Here is a 25,207-nt window from a genome sequence, read left to right on the forward strand (position 1 = left end):
TCCATTCTTTGAATGAGTACTTTAAAAAATAAGTGTTCTTTTCCCCAAGTGTTAAGTGAAATAAGTCAAATAAAATAAATAAAATTAAAAGCAATTGTAATGCCGCTCACAAACTAATGATAATTACTGATAACATATATACTTTATTTATGGCAGTAAATAGACATATTCCACATACGGTTTTACAAATGATTTTACACTTATATTTACAGTTTATACTTTTGAACACAAATCAATTAAAATTAGAAAACAACAAATTTTAGTCACAAAAGTTCATTATTTTAATATAGACTTGAAGGATGTTTTATCAATATTGATTTTAGTCTTTTACCCTAAATAGTATGACTGAATCATTATTAAGTGGCAAAAAGTAATCCCTTCCTGAGCTGTCACTAAAATAACTTTCTTAGTAGATGATTCTTCCCAGAGTAATGACCTATTTCTAATCCTTTTCCCTTGTTCCTCTTTCTCTTTCTCTCTCAATCTCTCTCTCTCCCCCTGCCTTTCTCATTCCCTGTCTTGCATTAAGAACCATGTAAAATATTTTTTATTATCACTTAAAAATCTGTATTTTAGTGTAGAGAGGTCTATCTCATAATGATTAAATGAGGGTATGTATGCTGTTTTAAGTATTTTTTTTTTAATTCTACTGGTTATGGAATATTTATACTCAATAAGGCTACCCATTCGGGTGTAGGTAAAATTCTAGTTGCCCCTGCTATATCACAGACTTAAAAAAAATCCTTTTATTCTAGAATAAACAGTTTCTTTTTCAAGCATATTTTCAAACATTGGTTCATGGGGGAAAAGTAATCATATAGGGAATTCTTGGCCATGTTAATATTTACCATTTAGCTACTTTTGTCAGACACTGTTCTAAGTGATTTACAGACACAGTATCGTTTAATTTTCCCAAACATTTCATGATGTCTGTTTGTATTAATATCCCCATTTTACAGAAACCACAGCCCAAGTGCCTTCAGCCTGTAAGCTTCAGAGCAAGGATTTATACCCAGAGCTCTTTGGGTTAAAATGCGCACTCTTTCCCACTGAATGACGTCGAAAGGTTAGGAGCCATGGCTCTACCTGGGGCCCAGGTGCTTGGAAACCCTTTATGGGCTGTTCTGCCCAGCACTTTGGAATGCAAACTCCCTTGAGCAAGCCCTTGTTAGCATAGTTTCACCAGTGGCCTGTCTGTCTAAGGTAGTCAGAGAATATTAAAATAGTCCTAATAATAAAAGCACTCAGTCAACCATATAGCCCCCTTACTGAGGGGAGGAGGAGAATAGCTCACTTTCTCTGGAGGGCCTGAGAAAGATCAGTTTACAGGCGTCAGCATGGGGTGTAACCCTTCTTCCTTCTCTCCATCTTGACGCTGGCACGTGCCTCTGGTGACCATCATCTCACACTAGCCCAAGGTCTGGGCAGAAAACATTACCGGGGCTCCTTTTCTCCCCCACCCAAAACATTCTCAGTCCTTTCACTGACCTGGCTTCTGATTGGAGGCTCGTTGCTTCAGATAATGACCTCCAGGACCCCTCTGTGGGTTACAACCTGTTCATATTACTCTTACCGCAGCTTAAGACTCCTGCAGTGGGGAGTAAGGAAAAGGAAAAGACCAGCATTTTCAACATCCCCAGGTACCAGAAGCACAGAAGACTGACGGCATTCCAGCTACCTGCATGGGTCCAGGGCTGACAGCTGCCCATGTGTCCCTTGCAGACAGGCTGTTCGTTAAGATGAGGGATCTTTTTCAGTATGTCGCCTGCTTCTTTGCATTTTTCTCTACTGGGTTCTTGGTTGTGGCCACCTGGACAGACTGTTGGACGGTGAATGCAGATGACTCCCTGGAGGTAAGAAGTCAGCAGCTTCTTTTACTGACCCAAGCCTGTCCAACTTTTCTCTAAGCCCCACTGGCCCATTACATTCACTAGGGCTAAGATAGTAATAATAGCCAACATGGTTGGACTTGCTTCTTACTTACTATTTACTGAGTCTTTACATTATTAGCTTATTTAATCCTCACAGCTCATCTATGTGGTAGGTATTGCTGTTATCCCATTTTACAGATGAGGTAACTGAATAAGCCCTTTTTTCATAAAGGTAAATTTACACAAGCGTAATTATATAAGCTTTCCAGAAATTCACCTCTTCCATTGCTGCATATACCAAATTGAATAACATTCCACTAACATCCTTTCTCACAAACAGAAATTTGTTAATCTTGAAGACAACATTAAAAGTAGTATGATAGACTTTCTTAAGGAGTGATCATCTAAATGTTGATCAAGTGATCAAACTCAAGCCATATAAAACCTACCCAATTACTGTGCAATGGAGAAATGTCATTGTAAGGAGTTTCCAAATAGGAGAAAACATTCTGTGGGAAACCAAGTTTTTCCAGTGTGTCCCAAAGTACAGGAGACAGATATGGGTTTAAGAAACCCTCTTTTAAAAATGAGTTGCTCTTGGGAACCTACTGTTCATGTACAAGATGAGTGAGTGGTTCATATTTGAAAATTTTATTTTTCTCACTGGAGAAACTCTGAAAGAAGTAATTTTCAAATTTAGAATTATTTTCTGTGGTTATAGGAATCTGAGAGAGGTAAAACTAAGTAAAAATCAATTCTTCCGACTCAGCAACTATTCATTTGTAAGGTTTCAAAAAGTGTAGGTGAGAGAAAGAAAGAATATATCAGGAACTCACTGAGAATATACAGCAACTCACTATGTTCTCCTACGTACATCCTGAATGGAACAATTTACTCTAGCAAATGCTATACCTTTATGAAGTTTAAGAAAGACACCTGAGGGCAAGTTTTTATATTTTTTCTTCTAATTTTATTTATTAAACTCCCAAGTTGGAGTTTCGAATGGAAAGTAATAATCTTTTATTTTTCTGTGTATTATTTTTGTGCTTTATTTTTTTCTTGCTTTTAAATTTCCTCTGACTCTTACATGGTATTTCAAAACCAAGAGAGTTTTTAGTACTTCTTTAGCACTAGAAAATTATTTTTCTGAAAATTGTGATAGAACTGAAATACTATAAAGGATGTCTGCTATATGTTAGTCCAGTGATGCATTATCTGGCCATGCACATAAGTGGTGAATGAAAAAAACAAACCCAAACTGTCCTTTGAACAGTACTCAGAAAAGTGCAGGTAGAAATGTTCTGCTGCCATTAGCTTGCTAGAATATGGGCTGCCAGTAGTAGGTGAAGAATACAGAAATATGTTGGACTTGAGCTCACTTAAAATTATGTTTTTAAAAACATGCAAAATCTCGTCTAAAAGCATTCTTAAAATATTTTCCAAAACAATTTGAAAATCTTTCTCCTTAAGCTGATGGAACTGCTAACTTCACTTGATAAGAAATGAAAGTTTAGAAAGGGTCAGACCTTGCTGAGGCAGATTGGGAGTTCTGGTATTTAAAGTGCCTTCTTGCTTTCATCTCAGTACATACAACCAATCTGCCATCTGTTCTTTGCCAAGAACACTTCTAGGTAAAATGAGTGGAATGAGTAGTCTAGTTTATTCACCTTGAGTAAATCCTTGCTAACCTCGGACTATAGTTAGTAGTTCTTAGCTTCTTTCATATTTCCCATACTTGAGATGTATTGCAATAAATCTTCCCCAAGAAGCCTCCCCATTAAAAGAAGAACCCTTTAGTCGTTTGTAGAGACGTGGATGGATCTAGAGACTGTCATATAGAGTGAAGTAAGTCAGAAAGAGAAAAACAAATATTGAATATTAACGCATATATGTGGAACCTAGAAAAATGGTACAGATGAACCGGTTTGCAGGGCAGAAATAGAGACACAGATGTAGAGAACAAACGTATGGACACCAAGGGGGCAAGGGAGGGTGGTATGAATTGGGAGATTGGGATTGACATATATACACCAATATATATAAAATAGATAACTAATAAGAACCTGCTGTAATTTATATATTGCATTAAGTCCTGTATATTTATTAACTCTTATTACATTATTGAATAAAGTAAAATGCAAAATTCTTTTAATTTTAAAGTTAAAAAAAAAAAAAAAAAGAACCTGCTGTATAAAAAAATAAATAATATTCTAAAATTAAAAAAAAAAAAGAAGAAGAACCCTTTAACAAATGAGGCCCCCTTCTCTCCAACAGTCTCTTTATTTGCCAGTATTTTTAAAGGGACATGGATCTCTCATAACAATTACTCCTTCAGTTGGCAGATAAAGTCATAATATTATCCATAAATGTCAAGGTTCTGATACTCACTGACTCAATTTTACTGTTCTGTCTCTTTGCTTCCTTCCTTGTGTATATATCGTCGTTGATCCATATTAACAGCTCACTTTAAACAACTATTGGACAAAAATTGACAAAATAAAAGGGCTTTAAAAAAAAAGCATATCCATAGAAAATTTAAACAAAAAGGAATATAATGAATTTTTCGCTTTGTTAATCTTTGACAGTGATGTAGGCATCAGTGTTGGAAAATGGATTCTGTAGTTCAGTTCAACATAACAAACATGAAATGTATGTCATTTCAAAGGTGCTGTGCTAATCCTCCAAGGGGAGTCAAAGCTAAAGCAAGAGCCATTCCTGCCTTTCATGAGAACACGTTTAGGGAGGAACAAAGATGCACATGAAACTCTAATAAAGGGTGTAGGCCAATTCATATTTGAGAAAGAAATGAACAAAGTGCCACTGGAGGAAAGAAGAGAGAACGATTATTTCCTGTCAGGGACATTGAGACAGGCCTCAAGGAGGAAAAGACATTTGAACAAAGCGTCAAAAAAGATGCCAAGGATTTCAAAAGGTAGAAATGGCAGCATAGGTCTTCCAAGAGAGAGGACAAATAACAAAACTACAGGCTAAAGGTGAGTTACAGGGATCAAGAAGCAGATAGAGCTCAGATATCCTTTTGCCTTACTAGAGAATACTCAAAATACTACAAAATAGTATTGGGCCTCATTTATACCTGTCTTGAAGAGGAAAGTTCTTTGCGTTAAGTAAAAACATTAGGAAAAAGAAATAGCACACGGAATTGTGCACAGCCCCAAGTCAGGGACCAGGGGTCCTGAGCTACCATGCTGCCCCTGTCATTCTTGATTCATGTGTGTCTTGGGGAAGACTGATGTGTGAAGAGAACTCGGGTTTTGAAATTATTGCAGCCTGTGTTCGCATCTTAACTGTCTTCTATTGAGCAGTCTCAGCTCGTGTCTTCGGCTCAGTTTCCTCAATTATAAAATGAAGTTGAACTCAGTTGTTTTAAGGTCCTTTTTAGTCCTCCATTCTTTAACATCAGAACTCCTTGACTATGACTATTTCTAGAGACATGACTATGTCTTCTAGAGAGATGGCCAGCCGCTGGAGGACTGATGGCATCTAGGGCCTCCCTAGAAATTTCCACTAGGAAATCTAGTGTGAATAGTCTTCATTTTTCTGTTAACTTTATATGCTCTTTCTTCCTATTCCCCACTCTACTTCTCTCCTTACTTTTTTTTCCCCTTCCTTTCTTCTTTCCTCCCTGCCTCTTTCCTCTTTCTTCTTCTTCCTCTTCTCCCTTCCTTCTCCCCTTCTCCCTTTCCCTCTCTTTTAAAAAACCTTTTATCCCCTACTTCTCTTTTATTCTTCTTTTTCTCCCCCCACCCTTCTCCTTTTTCTCTTTATCTCTCTCTTTTGTGCTCCCCCTTTTTTCTTTTCTTTCTATAATCTTTCATTCCACAAATGATCTTTGATACCTACTGTCTACTTGGTATTGTGGTGGGTATAGGTTATGAAGGAGGAAGAAACTTGGATCTTCCTTAGGTTTCTCCCAGCATACTGGGGGAGACAGACAGGTAAACTGATAGACAGTATGATATGACCAGTGCTATGATTACAGATAACTCTGAGTGGCCAGCTCACTAAATCGTGTATAATCAGTGAAGGTTACCCAAAAGAAATATCTACACTAAGCTTGAAGAACAAGTGAAGGGGGCAGAAAAAGTAGAGAGTATTGCACGCACAGGACATAATATAGGCAGAGATCTAGGTATGAGAGTGCTGTATGTTTATCACTTTGGACATATTGGAAAAAGTTTTCAACATAGGGAGGAGAATATAGGGGCTGGATCATTGAGAGCTTGTGTTCATGCAAAATATAGATCTTATACCATAGACAAGGGTGGTTCACTGTAAGCAAATATATATGTGTGTTTTAGAAAGAGCAATCATTCTGACTAATGTGGGGAATGATTGGAAAGGGTAAAATGAATTATAGGGAGATCAACTAGGCAGCTTTTCCCATAAAACAGGAGGAAAACATTGATGGTCTGAACTAGTGTGGCAGCAAGCATAAAAAGGGTACAAATGAACTTGTTTACAAAACAGAAGTAGAGTCACAGATGTAGAAAACAAACTTATGGTTACCGGGGGATAAGCAGGGAGGGATAAATTGGGAGACTGGGATTGACATATACACACTACTATGTATAAAATAGACAACTAATAGGAACCTACTGTATAGCACAGGGAACTCTACTCAATACTCTGTAACAGCCTATATGGGAAAACAATCTGAAAAGAGTAGATATATGTATATGTATAACTGATTCACTTTGCTGTACATCTGAAACTAACACAACATTGTAAATCAACTATAATTCAATAAAAAAATTTTTAAAAGGCATAAAAAGGCATAATATGGGAAACTAAAGGACTCAAATTGATGGGATTAATAATTGATTGCATGTGGGGAAAGAAGGCTGATGGAGAAGGAGAAGTAAAATTTGAAATCTACTTTACTGTTTCGGGGTAATTGGAGGAAGGTTGGAGCCACTCACCTAGAGCTTAAATGGAGGAAAATTAGTCTCTATACAGAAGTCATTAAGCAGCAATATCCCTGGACCATGCCACTATTTTTTTCTTACTTAGATTGTTGCACAGCACCTTAAGGGGGCCAGGAAGGGAATGCTTTTCAGTGTGGATGTTCACAGATTGAACTTGATGTTACAGGGACCTGAGATTAAATCCCACCCTGCCAGGCAGTAGCTGTGTGAATTTAGACAGATGTTTAAGTTGTGTAAAACTGCATTTCCTCTTTTATAAAGGGAGAGTAACAATATGCACATGGTAAGTGTCTTGTGAGGGTTAAATGAGCCTGTGTATCTAGTTTACCGCAGTACCAGTCAAATACAAATCAGTCAATAAATGTTAGATATATTATCATCTATTTGCAGTTTATTGTTTTGTTTTTGCTCTGGAGGAGGAGATGACATTTTGTACAATGTTCACTGAAGGGAGAAATATGAGATTTAAGTTTTGTTCCTATTTTCTCTATTGATTCTCTTGGACAAATTTTGTTTACTTCTCTGAGCTGTTGTTTTTTCCATTTTTACACTTATGACTGTTCCCTTTTTGTCTAACCAGGGGAATAAGGCAGAGAATAGAGACAAAATAGCATAAGTTATATATTAAATACATTCTAAAAGAAAATAAATTATGAATTAATAACATAAATATGTTAATTACATCATAAAATGTGTAATTCTTCATTATCCACAGTAAAATAGAAAAGTAGCTTCTTCACACAGTTACTGGTCTCTCAATTATCAGAAAGAAAAAAAAAATGTTTTCACAAGTTTATTTCATTTTTCAGTTCAACTTTTGTTAATTATTTACTGAGAATTTGTCATGTACCAAGCACTGTTATGATTAAAATTTTATGACCTCAAATGAAAGGTAATCCACATTTGGATTTACTTTATCTTCATTACCAGGTTCTCCCCTGGGATTTCTATTTTCATTAATGATGCTACAATTCTTTCATACATAAATATTGAAATTATTAGAGCTAGCATGTACTCTGATTATCTATACACTTGCTTTGCTTTCCAACTGATTTTAAACTCCTTTAGCAGACACTTGAGCCTAGAAATATTCTTTAATTCACCTCATGGTCTCCTACAGCTCCTAGCACCCCCTTCCACATAATGGGAACTCAGGATGCATTTGTTAATATGAAGTGAATGGGTACCTATTATGATACTTGACATACTTACTAAAAGAATGAATAAATGAGTGAAATATAATGTGAAGTGATATTTGGAAATCTCATGTTGAACACTAAATAAGAAGTATCTCTGTAGAAAGACCATCACTTTTTCTTAGGGAAGATCTTTCATCTTGCTGCAGTTTAAATTTTTCCAAGATATGGATTTGGCCCCTCTTTTTAATCAGATAGGAAAAAGGAGCCAACCCCCTGAGATGTATAATAAAGTTGGTGAAGAGTGTATTCCTACCTAGAAAATATAGCTTTTCTTCCTGGTGCTTCAAAGAGGGAAAGAAATGAAGAAAAGGAGAGAGAGAAAAGGAATAATATTTTGTAATAATTCACTCAGTGTAAATTGTGATCTCTGCCACTGGCCAGTAATCTTTGCAAAGTTGTGATTCCATACTTTCATAAGGAAAACATTCTAAAATGATTAAATGTATGACTTAAATTAAATAATAAATATTAAAATTGAAATATTTATATAGTCCATACATGTAAATTAGGTAATATGACCATGAAGGCCACAAACATTATATTAATACCTACTAGGTTTGCATTATCCCATTCTTGCCATTTATACCTGTAGCCAGTGCTCCACAGCTAAGCAAGAAGAGTTAAACCAAATATATTTTAGCAAATAAACTCATGGTACATAAATGGAGTAAAAAAGAAAGGTGACATCTATTATATTTATTTTAATCTTGCTTTCTCATCCTTATAAATACCTGTCTTGAGTTCTTTTAGGCCCTGGGATAGTAAGAAAAAGAAAAGAAAATGTAAAAATTGAAAGTTCAGAACTCTAGTATGAGAAAATTCAAATGCCTTTTTGTTCAAAGTGAAAATGTTTCATGTTTTAGTAGTAAAACATTATTTACTATAGTATTATTAAAACTTCTGCACCCCAATAAATATATTCAATTAAGTACTGGAAACAAGTAAGTTGCATCTTCAACATTAACGTACACTAGCACAGGGATGGTAAAGTGATGTGAAAACTATAAATCTCTATTTTATGCATATGCAAGGTGGTTTTTAAAAGAATATATCTTCATGACTTATCCCATTTTTCTTTTGGCTAATGATTATTCTTCCTATATATATTACATTTACACATAAATCCCAATGCATATGCATTTATAACATAACGCATAGTGACAAAGAAAAATCTTGTTTAATTGTGGTCAACCAAGAAAAAACATTTACTAAGCCTGCTGTGTATAATTACTATATATATTGGGTTGGCCAAATGGTGGGTTCGTTTTTTCCCGTAAGATGGCTCTAGTAGCACTTAGTTGTCTTTTAAATGCATTCAAAACAATTTTGTTAGATTGTATGTGACAGCTGTCATATCAGCATGCATTTAAAAAAGATCACAGTTGGTGAATTTTTGTGTAGCCATTTTAATATTGAAGACGGAAGAAAAAAAGCAACGTTTTCAGCATATTATGCTCTATTATTTCAAGAAAGGTAAAAATGCAACCTAAATGCAAAAAAAAGATTTGTGCAGCATATGGAGAAGGTGCTGTGACTGAAGGTGTCAAAAGTTGTTTGCCAAGTTTCGTGCTGGAGATTTCTCTCTGGACGATGCTCCACGGTTGGGTAGAGCAATTACAGTTGATAGCAAACAAATCGAGACATTAATTGAGAACAATCAACGTTGTACCACATGGGAGAGAGCCGACATACTCAAAATATCCAAATCAAACACTGAAAATCATTTGCACCAGCTTGGTTATGTGAATCGCTTTGATGTTTGGGTTCCACATAAGTTAAGTGAAAAAAACCGTCTTGACCATATTTCCACATGCGATTCTCTACTTAAACAAAATGAAAACGTTCCGTTTTTAAAACAAATTGTGATGGGAGATGAAAAGCGGATACTGTACGATGATGTGGAACAGAAGAGATGGTGGGGCAAGCGAAATGAACCACCACCAACCTCACCAAAGGCCGGTCTTTATCCAAACAAGGTGATGTTGTGTATATGGTGGGATTGGAAGGGAGTCCTCTATTATGAGCTCCTCCTGGAAAACCAAATGATTAATTCCAACAAGTACTGCTCCCAATTAGACCAAATGAAAGCAGCACTCGATGAAAAGCATCCGTAATTCGTCAACAGAAAACACATCATCTTCCATCAGGATAACACAAGACCGCATGTTTGTTTGATGACCAGGCAAAAACTGTTACAGCTTGGCTGGGAAGTTCTCATTCATCCACCATATTCAACAGACATTGCACCTTCGGATTTCCATTTACTTTGGCCTTTACAAAATTCTCTTAATGAAAAAGATTTCAATTCCCTGGAAGATTGTAAAAGGCACTTGGAACAGTTCTTTGCTCAGAAAGACAAAAAGTTTGGGGAAGATCGAATTATGAAGTTGCCTGAAAAATGGGAGAAAGTAGTGGAACAAAACGGTGAACATATTGTTCAATAAAGTTCTTGGTGAAAATGAAAAATGTGCTTTTTATTTTTACTTAAAAACCGAAGACACTTTTTGGCCAACCCAATAGATATATACATAAATTTCTCCTATGTAACAGGAGGAGAAAATGCCAATTAATTAAAGTATTTTTAAGTTTCTCTCTTCTCAAAAGATATATAAAATATATGGAGGCATGACAGGCACACTCAAAACTGCAGAAGATAAGACAATGCAGGCAAAATTGTGTGTTGCTACTTGTAAATATTTTCAGAGGGATAAGAAAAGGGAAATTGGCAAAGGCTACGATAGAGAAACCTTAATTGGAAACTGCTAAAGAGGTTAGAATAAGAAATCCCAGGATTAAGGAATTAATTTATGCCATTATAAACTCAACTAGGAAGAGGGACCATCAGTCCCTCTTCCTGAAAGTTTCCTGAAACTATTTTTCTATGTGGTATCCTGCTTGCTCATCCTTAGTATTGTGGTAAACACTTTCCAGAGCCAGTTGAGTAGATAGGGTCCAGGCTGACACCAAATCAGCATAAACTCTCTGGTCTCAATAATATTTCTTTAACTCCTGGATTTAGACATTCTAGTCTGTTCAGTCAAGTCAAAAGGACATATTAAGCCTCAATTGTGTCTACAGTGTATCAGTAACCATTTTCTATGCCAAATGAGAGTTAATGTGTATGAATTAGAAAAATTGACAAATATTTTCCCTCAGTAAACATCTACTGAGCATCTATTATATACTGAGAAGGAGGGTTTGTAAGCTCCTTGAAGCAAGGTGCCATGCCTATCTTGGTCATTGCTGTATCCCCAGCACTTGGCCGGTTGACTGACACACGACAGACATTCAGTGAACATAGTGTGAAAGGCAGACTTGGGAGACAGATGCACATAAATGCACATAAAAAGATAATGAAATATTATAAATGCTATAGAAATATGGACTAGTTACTGTGGGATCCAAGAAGAGATTAACTCCAGCTGGAGAGACTGGGAGAATCTCATGGAAGGAGGAATATCTCTGAGGTGAGATTTAAATGAGAGGTAGAAATTTGAAGATCCACTCAGCTCCTGCTAATTGCTGCTATGTGGAGCCAGGGAGTCCAGGTGGCCAGACTGACCAAGTTTCCAAGGGAAGCCAGAAATCTGTACTCTTCTGTAAAATCTCTATGTTTCACTGTCGGCAGGTAATTAATATTAAGAAATTTAGGTTGGCCTCATGTTTGTGACTTGCACCTTTATTGCCACACCTTGGATAAACTGACTTCTTCCCACTTCGGGACCAACCGATATTTATTGAAATGATATAAAAATTCCCTGAGTATTATTTTATATGTTATTTATTAATATATGAATCACATGATAAGAGCACAAAGCTTAAATTTGTAATCGTCTATTTTGGACAACGCTGTGAGATAAAATTATTAGTTAACATTGTTTTTACCCGTTAAGTAAGGTTAACCGTAATATTTTAAGCATGAGTCTGCTTTGTAAGAACCTTGTCTTAAAACTTTAAGAGTGTAGATTTGCTTGTTTTAGAGAGTTCTTAATAAGCCATTGTACAACAGGAGGATAAGTGAAGATTCTAAATTATAGGCAAGGAGGGCTTTCCTAAATGTGATAAATAACGAACAGTCTTTTAACCTTGTATTTTGTGCACAAAGGCACCTTTAAGGGTGTCTCCAGTAAGTGCTATATTAACACAGAAGTTTAGTTAATTACAGCCACTATTCTCACGTACCTTAACTGAGTGTGAATACCAAGCAATCTAATATTGTGCCCCTAAGCATTAATACCTAATGAAATTGGATTCCTTGTTTCCTTTAATGAGCTCATTGCTTTTCTAAATATGGTCATTGCAGGTAAATGATCAATAGCCTTGAAAATGACACCACCACTGGTTTATTTTGGCAAGAAAAAAATACTCTTTTTAGTCTAAATATCCTCACATATATAGCTCAGCTCATTTTCTAAATAACCTCACATATAATGAGAATGACTATAGTAGGTTTTATTTGTTTGTCTTAGTGGCTGAGTTAGACAGCAGGAAATTGGGGACAGTCACTCTCTGATTATAGAATAGTGACTTCAGGTCCATATAACCTAGCTCAAATTGGAATGAACTGGATCCAGTGTGTTCCTGTTAATTGAGAGACTGAAGGGTAATAGGCTATGAGAAGGCTTGTCTTCTGTTGTGGTATAATAGTTCAGTACAAATCGTCTCTACTATCCATTTCCTAGGGCTTCCATAACACATTGCCACAATTTGGTGGCTTAACACAAGAGACATTTTTCTCTTACAGTTCTGAAGGCCAGAATTTTGAAATCAAAGTTTTGGCAGGGCTACACCGCCTCTGAAGGCTCTAGAGGAGAATGCATTCCTCGCCTCTTCCAGCTTCTGGTGACATAGGCATTCCTTGATGTGGGCCCACGTCACTCCAGTGTCTGTGTCTGTGGGCACATTGCTTCCTTCTCTTCTGTCTGTCTCTCCTCTGTGTGTCTCTTCTTATAAGGACACGTCATTAGATTTAGGGCCCACCCTGGTAATCCAAGAGGATCTTCTTATCTCAAAACCCTTAATTTAACTACATATGCAAAGTCTCTTTTTCCAAATAAGGTCACATTCACAGGTTCTGGGGATTAGAACATGGATACATCTTTTGGGGGGCTGCCATTCTACCCATTACATCTACCTTTCTCCACTTTCATATAGTTAGTTAGTAATGCTGAACTTAGTCACTACTCAGGTTACTATGCTGTTTAAGTACTTTACTAGTATTATCATTTATTGAGCAAATCATTTATGTTGTGTGTGTTTGTAATTTTTAATTCTTATAGTCACCCTAGCATTAGCTCCTTTATAAAGATAAGGAGATTGAGGCTCAAAAAAGGTAAGGCCTTGCCAAGGATGCAGCACAGCTAATAAGAGTGTCAATTGAAAGTCTGTGTTTTTTCAGTTATAGCTTAAATGTCATGTGAATGTAAGTTTAGATATTCACATCCTTCTTTAGAAATTGATATATTAGGTTTCACAAGATGGCTTTTCTTTATTAATATTTTGGTCTCTGTGGTGCCTCAGGTCAGATAATATTCCAACATTCTAAAACATCACTACTAGATCTAATCTTAGGAAGAGAAAGCCAAAGTGGGGTTTCATAGAATAATGGCCATAGGATGAGATTAAAGTTAGGGCTTACTGCTTCACCCAAAACTATCTTCCAGTTTCCAATTCTGGAATACTTTCACCTGAAGTAAAATTGGAATTAAAAAAAATAGGTTTTAAGTATACTGCAATGCTTAAGAGCGTACACACAGACTGCTGTGTTTGAATCCTATCTCCTCCATTTAACTACACTTTCTGGGGTTATCACTTAACTTTCCTGTGCCTCATTTTCCTTATTTGTAAAATGGACAGTAATAATGATAGATCACAGGATCCTTTAATTAATAAGTGGGGTGATAATACACTTAAACAGTAACTGCTTCAGAGTATAGATTCAATATAGAATTATTAATTATTACCAATTATAAGCATTTTACATACAAAGTGAAAATAGAAGTACAACATTCAAAATTGTGATGGAGTAGCCAGCAGTAGAGTTTTATTTGGTGCACAACACAACTTCAAAGCAGAACATGGGTCAAAGAGTTTCATAGAGCAAATATTCTCTGATATCTTTTTCTTTTGCAAATCAAAATGTTTCATGTTCCTTCCTTTCTTCTCTGCACCAGTTATAATCTCCCTGTCTTTGCATTTCTCTTCCCACTCTGCTCTGTTATTTATTCGTACTTTAAGGAAAACTTTAAGCTTTCATTTTCCAAGATAATTTGTGGTTAAATCTTACTAAACTATTTCCAGATTGCCAAGGTAATGTGAATCTGTAATCAAATCAGAATAAGCAGGCATATTACTTCTGTTCCATATGTATGAGCCCTGTCAAGAATACTTGAAAACATTTTCTGTTGGCATGTTTCCAATTCTAGAAAATCTATTTTGACTTACAGCTTATAGGTAAAGTCTGAGAAGGCTCAGGACACTTGTACCTTTTAGCTCTAAGTGGATACTTAGAATCATCTGTACAGCATTTCTAAGTGATTTGCGACTGCAAGGTTGTATGAAATTAATGTTCAGTTTGTTTACATCCATCTCATAGTTTAAACATTGGTAGTCCATCAGTGGAGCAAGGAAGAAGTAGTATGGTCTTTATATTTCATTTATGGTCGTCTTTATGTATAACTTTCTTTGACCATTATTTTAAATTTATGGACCTCATATATAATAACATGTTTCTTCATGGGACTCATTGTTCCTGATGAAGAAAAATTAATGTACATTCCTAATAGACTCAAGATGTCAACAGTTATCACCTATTGTTATATTGATTTTTTTTTTTTTTTTTGGATAAGTAAATGTCAGCATATGGTAGTGAAATGAATTGTCGCCCTATTAAACTGACTTGATGATAGAACCAGCCATAGGCATTTGCGTATGTTTAATTCTGATTTTATCCATCTTAGGCATGACTTCTTCCTGCCCCCCACCCCCAAATCAGGAAATGATTTTACTTCCTGGTGGTGAAAGCCTTGAATTGTTAGTGCTTAAGGGAAAATACTCTAAAATGCATTGTGTTTGTTGTAAATGAAATTCCGATCATGCTTGTAACCACTGTACTTTGCTATCAAACTCACAACAGCCAAGTTCTTCCTTTGATCAAGGTGAATTGAAGTGTGTCTGCCTGAATTGTTTCACACGGTGTCTTCTCCAACATCTAGGTGAGCACAAAATGCCGAGGCCTCTGGTGGGAGTGTGTCACAAATGCTTTTGATGGGATTCGCACCTGTGATGAGTACGATTCTATATTTGCTGAACACTCCTGTACGTATGCCTTAGACATCACCCTTGTCAGGGAGGGAAGACCAAAGGAAATTGAACTCAGGTTTCCATTATGTGTTTTTGTTTTTTACTATTCTATATTAAGGTTCTGTCCAGTTTTAAGTGTTTCAATTAGAAATTTAGTTTATTTCTAAAATGTGAATTGGAACATTTTTAGCATATTTTATCTTTTCCCATGTATTTATAAATTCCTTTAGGGTAAAAATATTATCTTACTCAGTTCTGCTCTCCCACAAAAGGTCTGGTATAGTGTCTTATACACAGCAGGCTTAGAGTAAACAATTTTTAAATTGAAATGAAATCTTCAGGGTGCAGTGATTTTATGATTAGAATTGACTGGTTAGATGAAAAGCATTTCGGAGATGTCTTTTAGCTATGACTTAGGTCAGATAGAAAGTTTACAGTATTTCAATGGATGACTTGTTAAGAAAGAGAGACAGTGGATATATAGGGGCAGAGACAGAGACAGAAAAACAGATAGGGAGACAGATAGGCAAAGAGAGACCAGACTGTGGGATCAGGGAGTGAAAAACATTAAAATATGTGACACATTCTTAGCAGAAATAATAAAGCCATCTCCTTCACCTTCCCTACCTTTAGCTTTAAATTATAATTAGGTGTTAACAAGGCCCATGTTTCTATGAATAAAAGATTTCATAGATTGAAAAACCTTATTACTGATTCTCTCAACTCTTCTCCATACCATTTATTTATTTATTTGTGTGTTTGTTTATTTATTTACTTATTAGAACATCCAGTCGTGCCAAGAAATACTGGTGCTGTTATTAAAGCAAATTGGTTTTAGTCTCTTTCAAATCAAATGATGGGTGGTGGTACAATATCACAACTTCTTTTCTCAAGATAAATGAAAAGTAAACCCTTAGAATGTGACTTTTCCCCTGAACAGCTATTTCGGTCCAGGGAAAAGCACTTAAAAGGAGCTGTGCTCTACAAATATCTTTCTCTGCCATTTAGGATTTGAGTGCCTGAAACATTTTTTAATTCATAAAGCTTTTATTTCATTTTTTAGAAAAAGGCCTTTTATGTTTTCCTCTTTTTTCCCTTCTTGCACTAACCTAGTTCTATCTACAAAGAGGCACGGTTTGGTCAATAGGAATGGGCATTCATGTTCATGTGGACCTTAGGCTCTTCCAGAAATGCAGTGCTATGGTTAGAGTTGAGAAGAAAATAGAAAGATGAAATATTTCCAACTTTTAAATATTTGTTATGTACATTTATGTAAGAAGAAAATAAAATTATTCATAAGCCTACTACACAGAGAAAATCACTGTTTATATTTTAAAATGGTCCTTTATCTTTTGCCTATACTATCTCACATTTGTCTTTTGATATATTTTTACCTATTACTTTCAAATAATATACTAAAAATCCATTAATTTTCTTTAAAAAATTCTATCATATGCTTAAAGACAAGAGAGATGAAAATGTGTTCTAAGAAAATAATACAACTGTACCCTCTAAGTTAGGATGTTACCTGTAAGAGAGTAGGATTTTATTTTTAGTCTTTGGTATCTTTTATACAATCACAATTAGATCACCTTTCTCATTACCTTGTATACTTAGAGTATTTAGACCCAGATGCCTTTTTTAGGGTTCCTGTTGATACTGTTAATTTTAACCCTTCTCCATCCCCCAAATCAGGGTATTTAACTTTATTCTGGCAGCCAAATCTCAGATAATCTCCAAAAGGAAATTCCTGGCTGGCCAGCATTAGCACTCTCTTGCAGAGCTGCCCTCTTGGAACTGGGCTAGCCATGTGGCCCCTGGATGACACCATAGGCCTGAGTCCTGTAGTTCCACAGACCATCTGAGACACACTTTGTATGGGAGCAAGGGTCAGAGAGCGGAAGACCAGGGCCCACAGTGATTTCAGGGCACCCCATCCAGATAGCAACCCTGGCCCTGTTGATCCCAGGTTCCAGAAGAGGACTTAGAAAATTTCAAGGGAGGCACTCCAAAATGGGGGACCACTTGGTTTGGGGTGCTGAATAGGAAGCCCACTTATATATAACATTTGAGGATCAAGGAGATCTGCGAAAATATAAAAACTGATATCACCTAATGAGTTACATATTTTTCTCTTTCCTTAATTTGGAAAAAAAAAAAAAAAAAAAGAACCTTAGATTTGGCCTAAATTTGAAATTTGAGCCTAAATTTTAAAAAATAATGTCACATTTTGAGATCTTAAATATTCACCTATTAATAAGGTAGAAACTGATTTTATGCATTGATTTCCTCTCTTAGATGGATTATAAAAATATTTTATATTTGAAATGAGGAAAATTGGCCACATTTTTACAAGCCATCTATAACTAAATAGCCCCTAAAGTTGTCTCATCATTGGGGAAAAATTATTTCAATACAAGTAAACTCCAGATCACTATGAAAATAAAACATAATTATGATACCATCAAAGGAATAAATTTTATTACTCCTCTCCAGTAGCCAGCTAAAGTAACAATAGTTCTGACTTCAGATAATTAACCCTCCGTTTGTGACAACATTATTCTAGTTTTAATTTAGTGTCACTGGGACTCACAGGTGAGGAGGCTTTTACAGTTGATGGTGCTCCCATTGCAGGTGACTGCTACTATTCTACTTCTATTTACCTGATCTTCTCTTTCCTGGACTTTCCACCACATATTCTCATTGGCAATAGCTTTAAAATATGCTTCGTTGACAATGCAAGGTTGAAGGGTTAATGCAGAGTGTTGGCCGAGAAGGGTCACAACCTGAAGGAATAAAAGAAAATAAATAGTCTTCTGTTTAATAACGGAAGCTCCTTCTCCTTCTAAAGATCTGCTGATGGCTCCTACCTGAACTGGCATGAGATGTCTTGAAGTATTTTATTCTGCTCCCCTATTTTAACCAATTTGTTACATTTTTTTCAATAACACTTCAAACAAATGTAGTGATTATTTATTTATTGAGTATTTATTGGTTGTCTTCAGAAGAAGAGATACTCTACTTTCAATTCAGCATTAAGCTAATACTTGTGAATGAGACTCATTCCAAAACAGGAGGCAAAAAGGAAATAGTTATTTAGTCCCCACCTTATGGCAGGCATTTTACTAGATGGCCAACAAGACTATAATAAGCAGTCCTTAACCAAATAATCCTGTTGATAGTCTCATACTACTTTTGCATTTTATGAAAAATTAAGGGTATTTATTTTCAAGTTCATGCATATTTAAAGTCTGATTTTATTCAGTGGGCATGTGTTAATGTACGTGGTTGTCTGTTATTTGGTATACCTCTGTGTAACATGTCTCCTTCCTCTGATTATGCTGAAACCACGTGCTCTGATCTTCTAGTGAAGCTGGTGGTAACTCGGGCACTGATGATTACTGCAGATATTTTAGCTGGATTTGGATTTATTACCCTGCTCCTTGGTCTTGACTGTGTGAAATTGTTCCCTGATGAGCCATACATCAAAGTCCGCATCTGCTTTGTTGCTGGAACCACATTACTTATAGCAGGTATTGGTCTGGACTAGTGATGGGGATAAAGATACTCAACTAAGGTCTTGGGATGAAGAGGGGTGCTGTTCTGAAGTAGTTCATTTTAGGATAATATTTGACTTGTTTTTCTAGATTGAAGGAATAAGGAGCACATCCACCAACCCTGCTTTCCTTAGTTTTGGAATCAGATAATTAATCTTTTGTTAATATCCCTGGGCAGGGTTTATTGATGTCCTCGAACTATTTTTTAACTATTTAAAAAGTTATATAAAGCTTTAAATTAAAAAAAAAAATGTGATTATTCCTGAAGTTAAATCCTAAAATAAGCCTCCAACCGCCACCTTCTTGCCTGTACACACCCTTACCAGTTCTTCATGGCAATTAACTAAATTGTACCAAGTCCTGTGTTAGACTTTTCTCATGTGCCAACTCACATGATCATATCTGTAACAATAAACAGATTATGCTGTTATCTCTACTTAAGAAGCTGGTGGATAAATGGAGTTCTGAAGACATAAATCAAGCATGAGTAATAAACAATAAATCAAGAATCACTTTATATGGTGTTTATTAGTGAAACAGCAATATTTTACTGAGGTCTGTCATCAAATTCAATTTAGTCTTCCTTTATCACCATGTCTTTTTTGGATCGCAATACAAGTTGGGAGGAAGTACACTGTGAAAGAAATCAAAGTGTAGGAAGATTGAAAACCAATGTGTCCACCCTCCAGAGAGAAAACCATCTTCTTTTATGGTAGCAGCAAAAAGTTAGCAAATGCTTGTATATATATATATATATATATATATATATATATATATATATATATATATATATATATATATAAAATGTGTGACCTTAGGCCAGTTAATCTGTCTCCTTTACTTGGTCTGCAAATTAAGGTGAAGCCTCAGCAATAATATCTACTCCTAATTGTTGTTGTAAAGATCCCAATGTGGGCAGAGTAAGCCCATAGCTGAAAGTCTCACCCATCACATAGTCAAGAGTGGGGCCTCCCTGATATTTTCACACAAGGCCCTAAGGATCCTTAGGTTGTACTAAAAAGTCTCAAGAATTTAGTACTTTTTTTTCCTTTTAAAGATATTCATTCCCATATCCAGCCTAGTGATAACATAAAGCTTTTGTATGTAACAACGTGTTCATGTAACAAATTTAAACATCATTTAATGTTTTGCAATTTTATTCTAGAATGCTTTTTGAGACATCACTAATCTACTCCATTTTTTATAAAATAGCAAAACGAATTAAATTTAAAGAAAAATAAGTCACTGAAGAAAATCCCTGCAGGAACCGCTAAAGAGATACTAAATTAAATTGCCAGAGATGGTCAAAGCCTTGGAATCATCATTTGAAATTAGTATACCATGTATATATTTATATATATACACACACACATATATATATACACACAGATAGATATATACACATAACTAAAAGTGGGGTCTTGTTGCTCGCCGCTCAAAAGCCAATAAAGAGGTAAAGATGGTGGAAAGGAAAGTTTGCTTTATTTTGGATGCAGGCAACCAGTGGGGAGGGCAGACAGCTGTCCAAAGGCTCACCGCCCCCCCCCCCGACAATCGGGGGGCAAGAGCTTTTATAGGTGGAGGGAAGGGGCTACATGTAGAAACAGTACAGTCAGCTCTGACAACCATCTTGAAATCGGTCATCGGTGGTCTGACCAGCATCCTCTTGATTGTTTTAATTACAGTTAATCTTCAGTTCCAGGGTCAGTTTGTTCCCATTTCTTTGAGGCCAGTTCTCGGAATTGTGACAGCTTATGTCATGGCTACAGTCTGCTCATCATGTAGTTAACTTCTTCCACCTGGTAGGGGTTTCAGTATCTACAAAACAGCTCAAAGGATATGGCTCAGAGTACTATCCATAGCCCTTCAGAAGGAACTAAAGGTCCTTGAATTTGCTTACTGACTAAACTATCATTGTTTTGTCCTGTCTGACTGCTTTTCTTTTCTTCTGCATTTTCTCACATCTCTGATTAAACTTATTCTTTGGCTAAAGTTTTTCCACAGACAAAAGGCAGACTGAGGACATGGGGGAGAAAGGACCGTAGGGTCCTGCTCCGTTTCACACACACACATATATATGTGTGTATATATATATGTGTGTGTATATATATATGTGTGTGTATATATATGTGTGTGTGTGTGTATATATATATATGCATATGTATATATATGCACACACATATATATATATATATGTATATATACCGTGATCTGTTTTTAAGTTTCAAAAAAAGAGTTTTCATCCTAAACCTATGGGTTACAGTATTATGGAAAAGGTGTGGTAATTTACATCCTGTATTTTAATGGTTACTATGTGTTCATGATCTGGTCCTTCTTAAACTTCTTGCATTAAACAATTGGGAAAATAATGCAATTAAATTGTGACTTCAATAGATATCACAGACAGACTTATTAGAGAAAAAATGTGAGAGTTTCTTGGGGGTTACAGATTTCAGAAACACCATTTTCATATAGCCTTTTGTCTCACAACTCCCCACTCTTTTTTCTTACCTCTGAGCCCTGACATGAAATTTATACCTTTAAAGCAAGAGGACTCTAGTGGCATCGTTTCAAGACAATCAATTTTCAGAAAGACTAATCTGTGAGGATTAAATTTTATTTAAAATGAACAAAATTTCTTAGTCTATCCTAATATGGTGTGGGAGTGTTAGATAAATTTTCAATTTCTGCTTTAGTTATTTGTTTTTAACCTCAAAGTACTAAAATGAGGACTTTAAAAACATAGTTTCCATATGGGTGCTGATTATGTAGCTGACATAACTTCAGTCATGGGTCTGGGGAGCCATAGAATACTCTTAAATACAATACAATACAATACTCTTAAATCTCCTTGGATTTAAATTTTTAAAAGGCCTGCATTATTTTTAGCAATTTTCATCTCCTTCAGGTGCCCCGGGAATCATTGGCTCTGTGTGGTATGCTGTTGATGTTTATGTGGAACGTTCTTCTCTGGTTTTGCACAATATATTTATTGGCATCCAATATAAATTTGGTTGGTCCTGCTGGCTTGGAATGGCTGGGTCTCTGGGTTGCTTCTTGGCTGGTGCTGTCCTCACATGCTGCTTATACATCTTCAAAGGTAAGAACAAAATAAAATAGCACACTTCCTTGCCTCCAGTATCATTCCTCCCAACCCAATGGAAACACATCTCACCAGCTCAAAGTAATGCTGATAACTTGATCCCTACCTATTACCATTAGAAATTTCAGTTGTTCAAGGACAACTGATTTGCAATACTAGAACCTTACTATCCTGTTAGTGGTATATTTGTTGAAAAGAAAAAAAAAAATACTACAGCTACAACTGTATCTAATATTCAAATATATAATGGTTATTTTGATGTGTCATAATCTTATATATCTCACTTCACCCAATCAACTAAATTTATATCTAGAGTTAAACAGAGAAGTAGACGGAGAGCCAAGTCAAATGCATACTTGTTGTTAAAGAGTGTAATGTGTTACTATTGGGTTTCTCAAAGTGTCACTGAAAAAAAATAAGGAAATCCCTCTTCCCATAAGAAAGAAAAGAAAAGGAAATTACATGACTGAATTTTAAATCTAAAAATAACTTCAAGTTGAAAATCTTAGAGTTTCTTCTAGGTTCTTAGATGATTCCTTCTTATAATATTTATATTATTGCCTCTTTTGGGTAAGAGTATATAAAATTATATTTTCCCCCAAAGTTTACTGAGCCATAATTATTTTTATATCGCTATGTCTATTTCTTCCAAACAGATGTTGGACCTGAGAGGAACTATCCTTATTCCAGGAGGAAAGCCTATTCAACTACAGCTGTTTCCATGGCCCCGTCATACGCAGCCCCTCGGACACAGACTGCCAAAATGTATGCTGTAGACACTAGGGTGTGAAGTGACACATATCAGTCTGTGTGTATATGTTGTTTAACTAACCAATCAATATGTTCAAGCTAATAAAATAGCTGGCCAATCCAGGGACAGTTATCTAGACTTCCTGTTCAACTAAATTAATTGCTTAGCTTAATCAAAAAGTTTGATTCTCCTATCACTTCTCCTTCTCAATTATTCTTATATTCTTCCACATTCTTTTACCCTCTCTCTCTCACACATATACACACGTACACTTTCCCTGTATTTTAAGATAAGGTTGCTGGGATATAAAACTGTTTGTTGTGATACTGCTGCTAGAGATAGTGACATGGTGATATTAAAATTAAATGACACTTTAAGAATAGACAACAACTTTCAAAAGAGGTCAGAGAGTCTAACCTTTGAAAGGATTGACAAGCTCTTAGCTCTTTCCCTGGCTTTTGGCTCACTTTTTGTATTCTCAACTGAGTGAGTTATTTGATAACTTTGAAGAAGATGATTCTTCCAAATTCAAACCAGTATATCAAAACTTACCATTGCTCTGATACTGTTAAAATAGAAAAAGAAAATAACAGCTTCATGTACCAGCCACTGGTGGGAGTTAAAGATAAAAAGGTCCCCCTCCAAACTCTAAATGTCAAAAGCAAATGCTAAATTAATACCAGAGTCAGTGCTGACCTTCTTCCTCATTAACCACATTCAAGATCTGTGTATTTTTTTAATCACTACTCCAAGTTTGCCTATACATTTTCAAATATTAAACTACAGCAGTTAATAGCTAAACCGGGGAGTTCACTTAGTATTGATTGAGCATCCAAACGTATCTCAAGAATGTACCATATTTGAATTCGCCAATTCAGGTGTCCTCTCACCACTGGATCCTCAGCACCCAGCAAAATAGCTGACATATGATAAAATGTAAAAAATATTTGTTGCTTGAAAGCAATAAAGGCTCAACAATTCTCTACTGAAAAAAATCAATTTTCCTCACAAAATATGTGCTTTTTTGAAAAAATAGAATTATATACACACTGAAAGAAATCAATGAATAATTGCTAATGGGATTTTGTTCATATCCATAATATAACCATATTTCAATTTTTTTAATTGTAGAGTTTTTTTTTAAAGTTATAAAATTTAACCTCAGGTTTTCTGGTTCCTTGAAACTCACATGAATAGCATTAATAGCCATACAGTACCTTAACAGACCATCAACTGAATTAAAAATTAGTTCTTTGGAAAATGGAAATTTAGTTGTGAACGTCTGAAGCTCCCAAAAGAAGTGTTTCCAATTTAAAAAGCTAAAAATAATGTGAAAACGAGATGATGGAAACTGGTACATACATTGGTGAGAATGATGTTCATGACTTCATACGACATCTCTTTACTAGTATCTCAGGAGAATTTATAATCTAATCTTAGAATTAAGAGCAATTGATTCACTTTTATTTCATGGATGTTATTAACTGTAACTGACATTTAACAAAAGTAATTGTAGATTATGTTTACTAGTTATATGGGTATTATTCTAAGCATTTTAAAGCTTATTGTGTGTTGTTCTTTTTTCTCAACCTGAGCTTTTAAATTTTTTATTCCCATATTTATTTTATGATATATTGTCTGTCATGTTTTATATATTCTAATAATTCTCTTGAAATACTTCTGGGGAAAGCCAAGGTAAAATTAATTAAATAATTAATTAGATTTTAGAGATACAAATTTTTCCCTCCTTAAAGGTTTCATTTCTATGAGGAAATATTTCAGAGGATTATGGTGATAATCGAAATCTATTAATGTTTTGAATATTTTTCTCAATAAAAACATTTTGCATATCCTGGGAAGAATATTAGTATTTTTTTAAAAAAATCCCCTTGGGAATTTTCATTCCTAATCCACTGTAATCTAATGAAGCATTCCAAAATAAAGCATAACAAAAAATATACTTTGTATAGCGACTACAAAATATATTTGTTGTATAGTGAACAGCAAAATAAATATCAAATTGTGAAGAAGCAATAATTGACATAGTGGTAGCTCAACATGCTCAGAAAGAAAAAAATAACATAAGCCCGAAGTATACTCATATCTGGTTATTAGGTTGAATCGTTAAAATAGCCCACAAAATTCTGAGTACTATAATTTAGTCATGTCCTGTTAATTGCAATAGGAAAAAATAAAAATGTATAAAATGGAACAATCTTATTTACCTATCCCTTTATTAATCATGACTTTCTAATATCACATTTTTAACTGAAATTAGCCTTTTGTTATTATAAAAGTTATATATGTGCATTGTAGAAAGTTGGAAAACAAAAACAACCAAAAATGTATCTTGTTTAAATATCATGGGACCATATTCTCTCCACCTATATCACTACTCCTAAAACTCTATTGAACATCTGCACATTCTTCCACATATTCTGTTTATACACATACACACAAAGACTATATATTCTTCTT

General features: G+C 35.2%; 1 protein-coding gene across 1 annotated transcript; it reads left to right on the forward strand.

The window, feature by feature from the left end:
• The first annotated feature begins 1,562 nt into the window (after window positions 1-1,562).
• Window positions 1,563-24,197, forward strand: CLDN16 (claudin 16). Its single transcript, XM_068545463.1, has 5 exons — window positions 1,563-1,853; window positions 15,231-15,333; window positions 18,687-18,851; window positions 21,784-21,975; window positions 22,635-24,197. The coding sequence occupies exons 1-5, from the start codon at window positions 1,683-1,685 to the stop codon at window positions 22,766-22,768; spliced, it is 765 nt and encodes a 254-aa protein (XP_068401564.1). The 5' UTR covers window positions 1,563-1,682; the 3' UTR covers window positions 22,769-24,197.
• Window positions 24,198-25,207: the final 1,010 nt, after the last annotated feature.

Source organism: Eschrichtius robustus, chromosome 6, assembly GCF_028021215.1.
Source record: "Eschrichtius robustus isolate mEscRob2 chromosome 6, mEscRob2.pri, whole genome shotgun sequence".
NCBI classification, from domain to species: Eukaryota; Metazoa; Chordata; class Mammalia; order Artiodactyla; family Eschrichtiidae; genus Eschrichtius; species Eschrichtius robustus.

Bases quoted from the DNA above. Each gene is read 5' to 3' on its own strand.
- CLDN16 (XM_068545463.1), top strand. From the start codon at position 1,683: ATGGGTCCAGGGCTGACAGCTGCCCATGTGTCCCTTGCAGACAGGCTG. The intron at 15,334-18,686 runs GTACGTATGCCT...CTGATCTTCTAG, and splicing joins TATATTTGCTGAACACTCCT to TGAAGCTGGTGGTAACTCGG. The intron at 18,852-21,783 runs GTATTGGTCTGG...CATCTCCTTCAG, and splicing joins AACCACATTACTTATAGCAG to GTGCCCCGGGAATCATTGGC.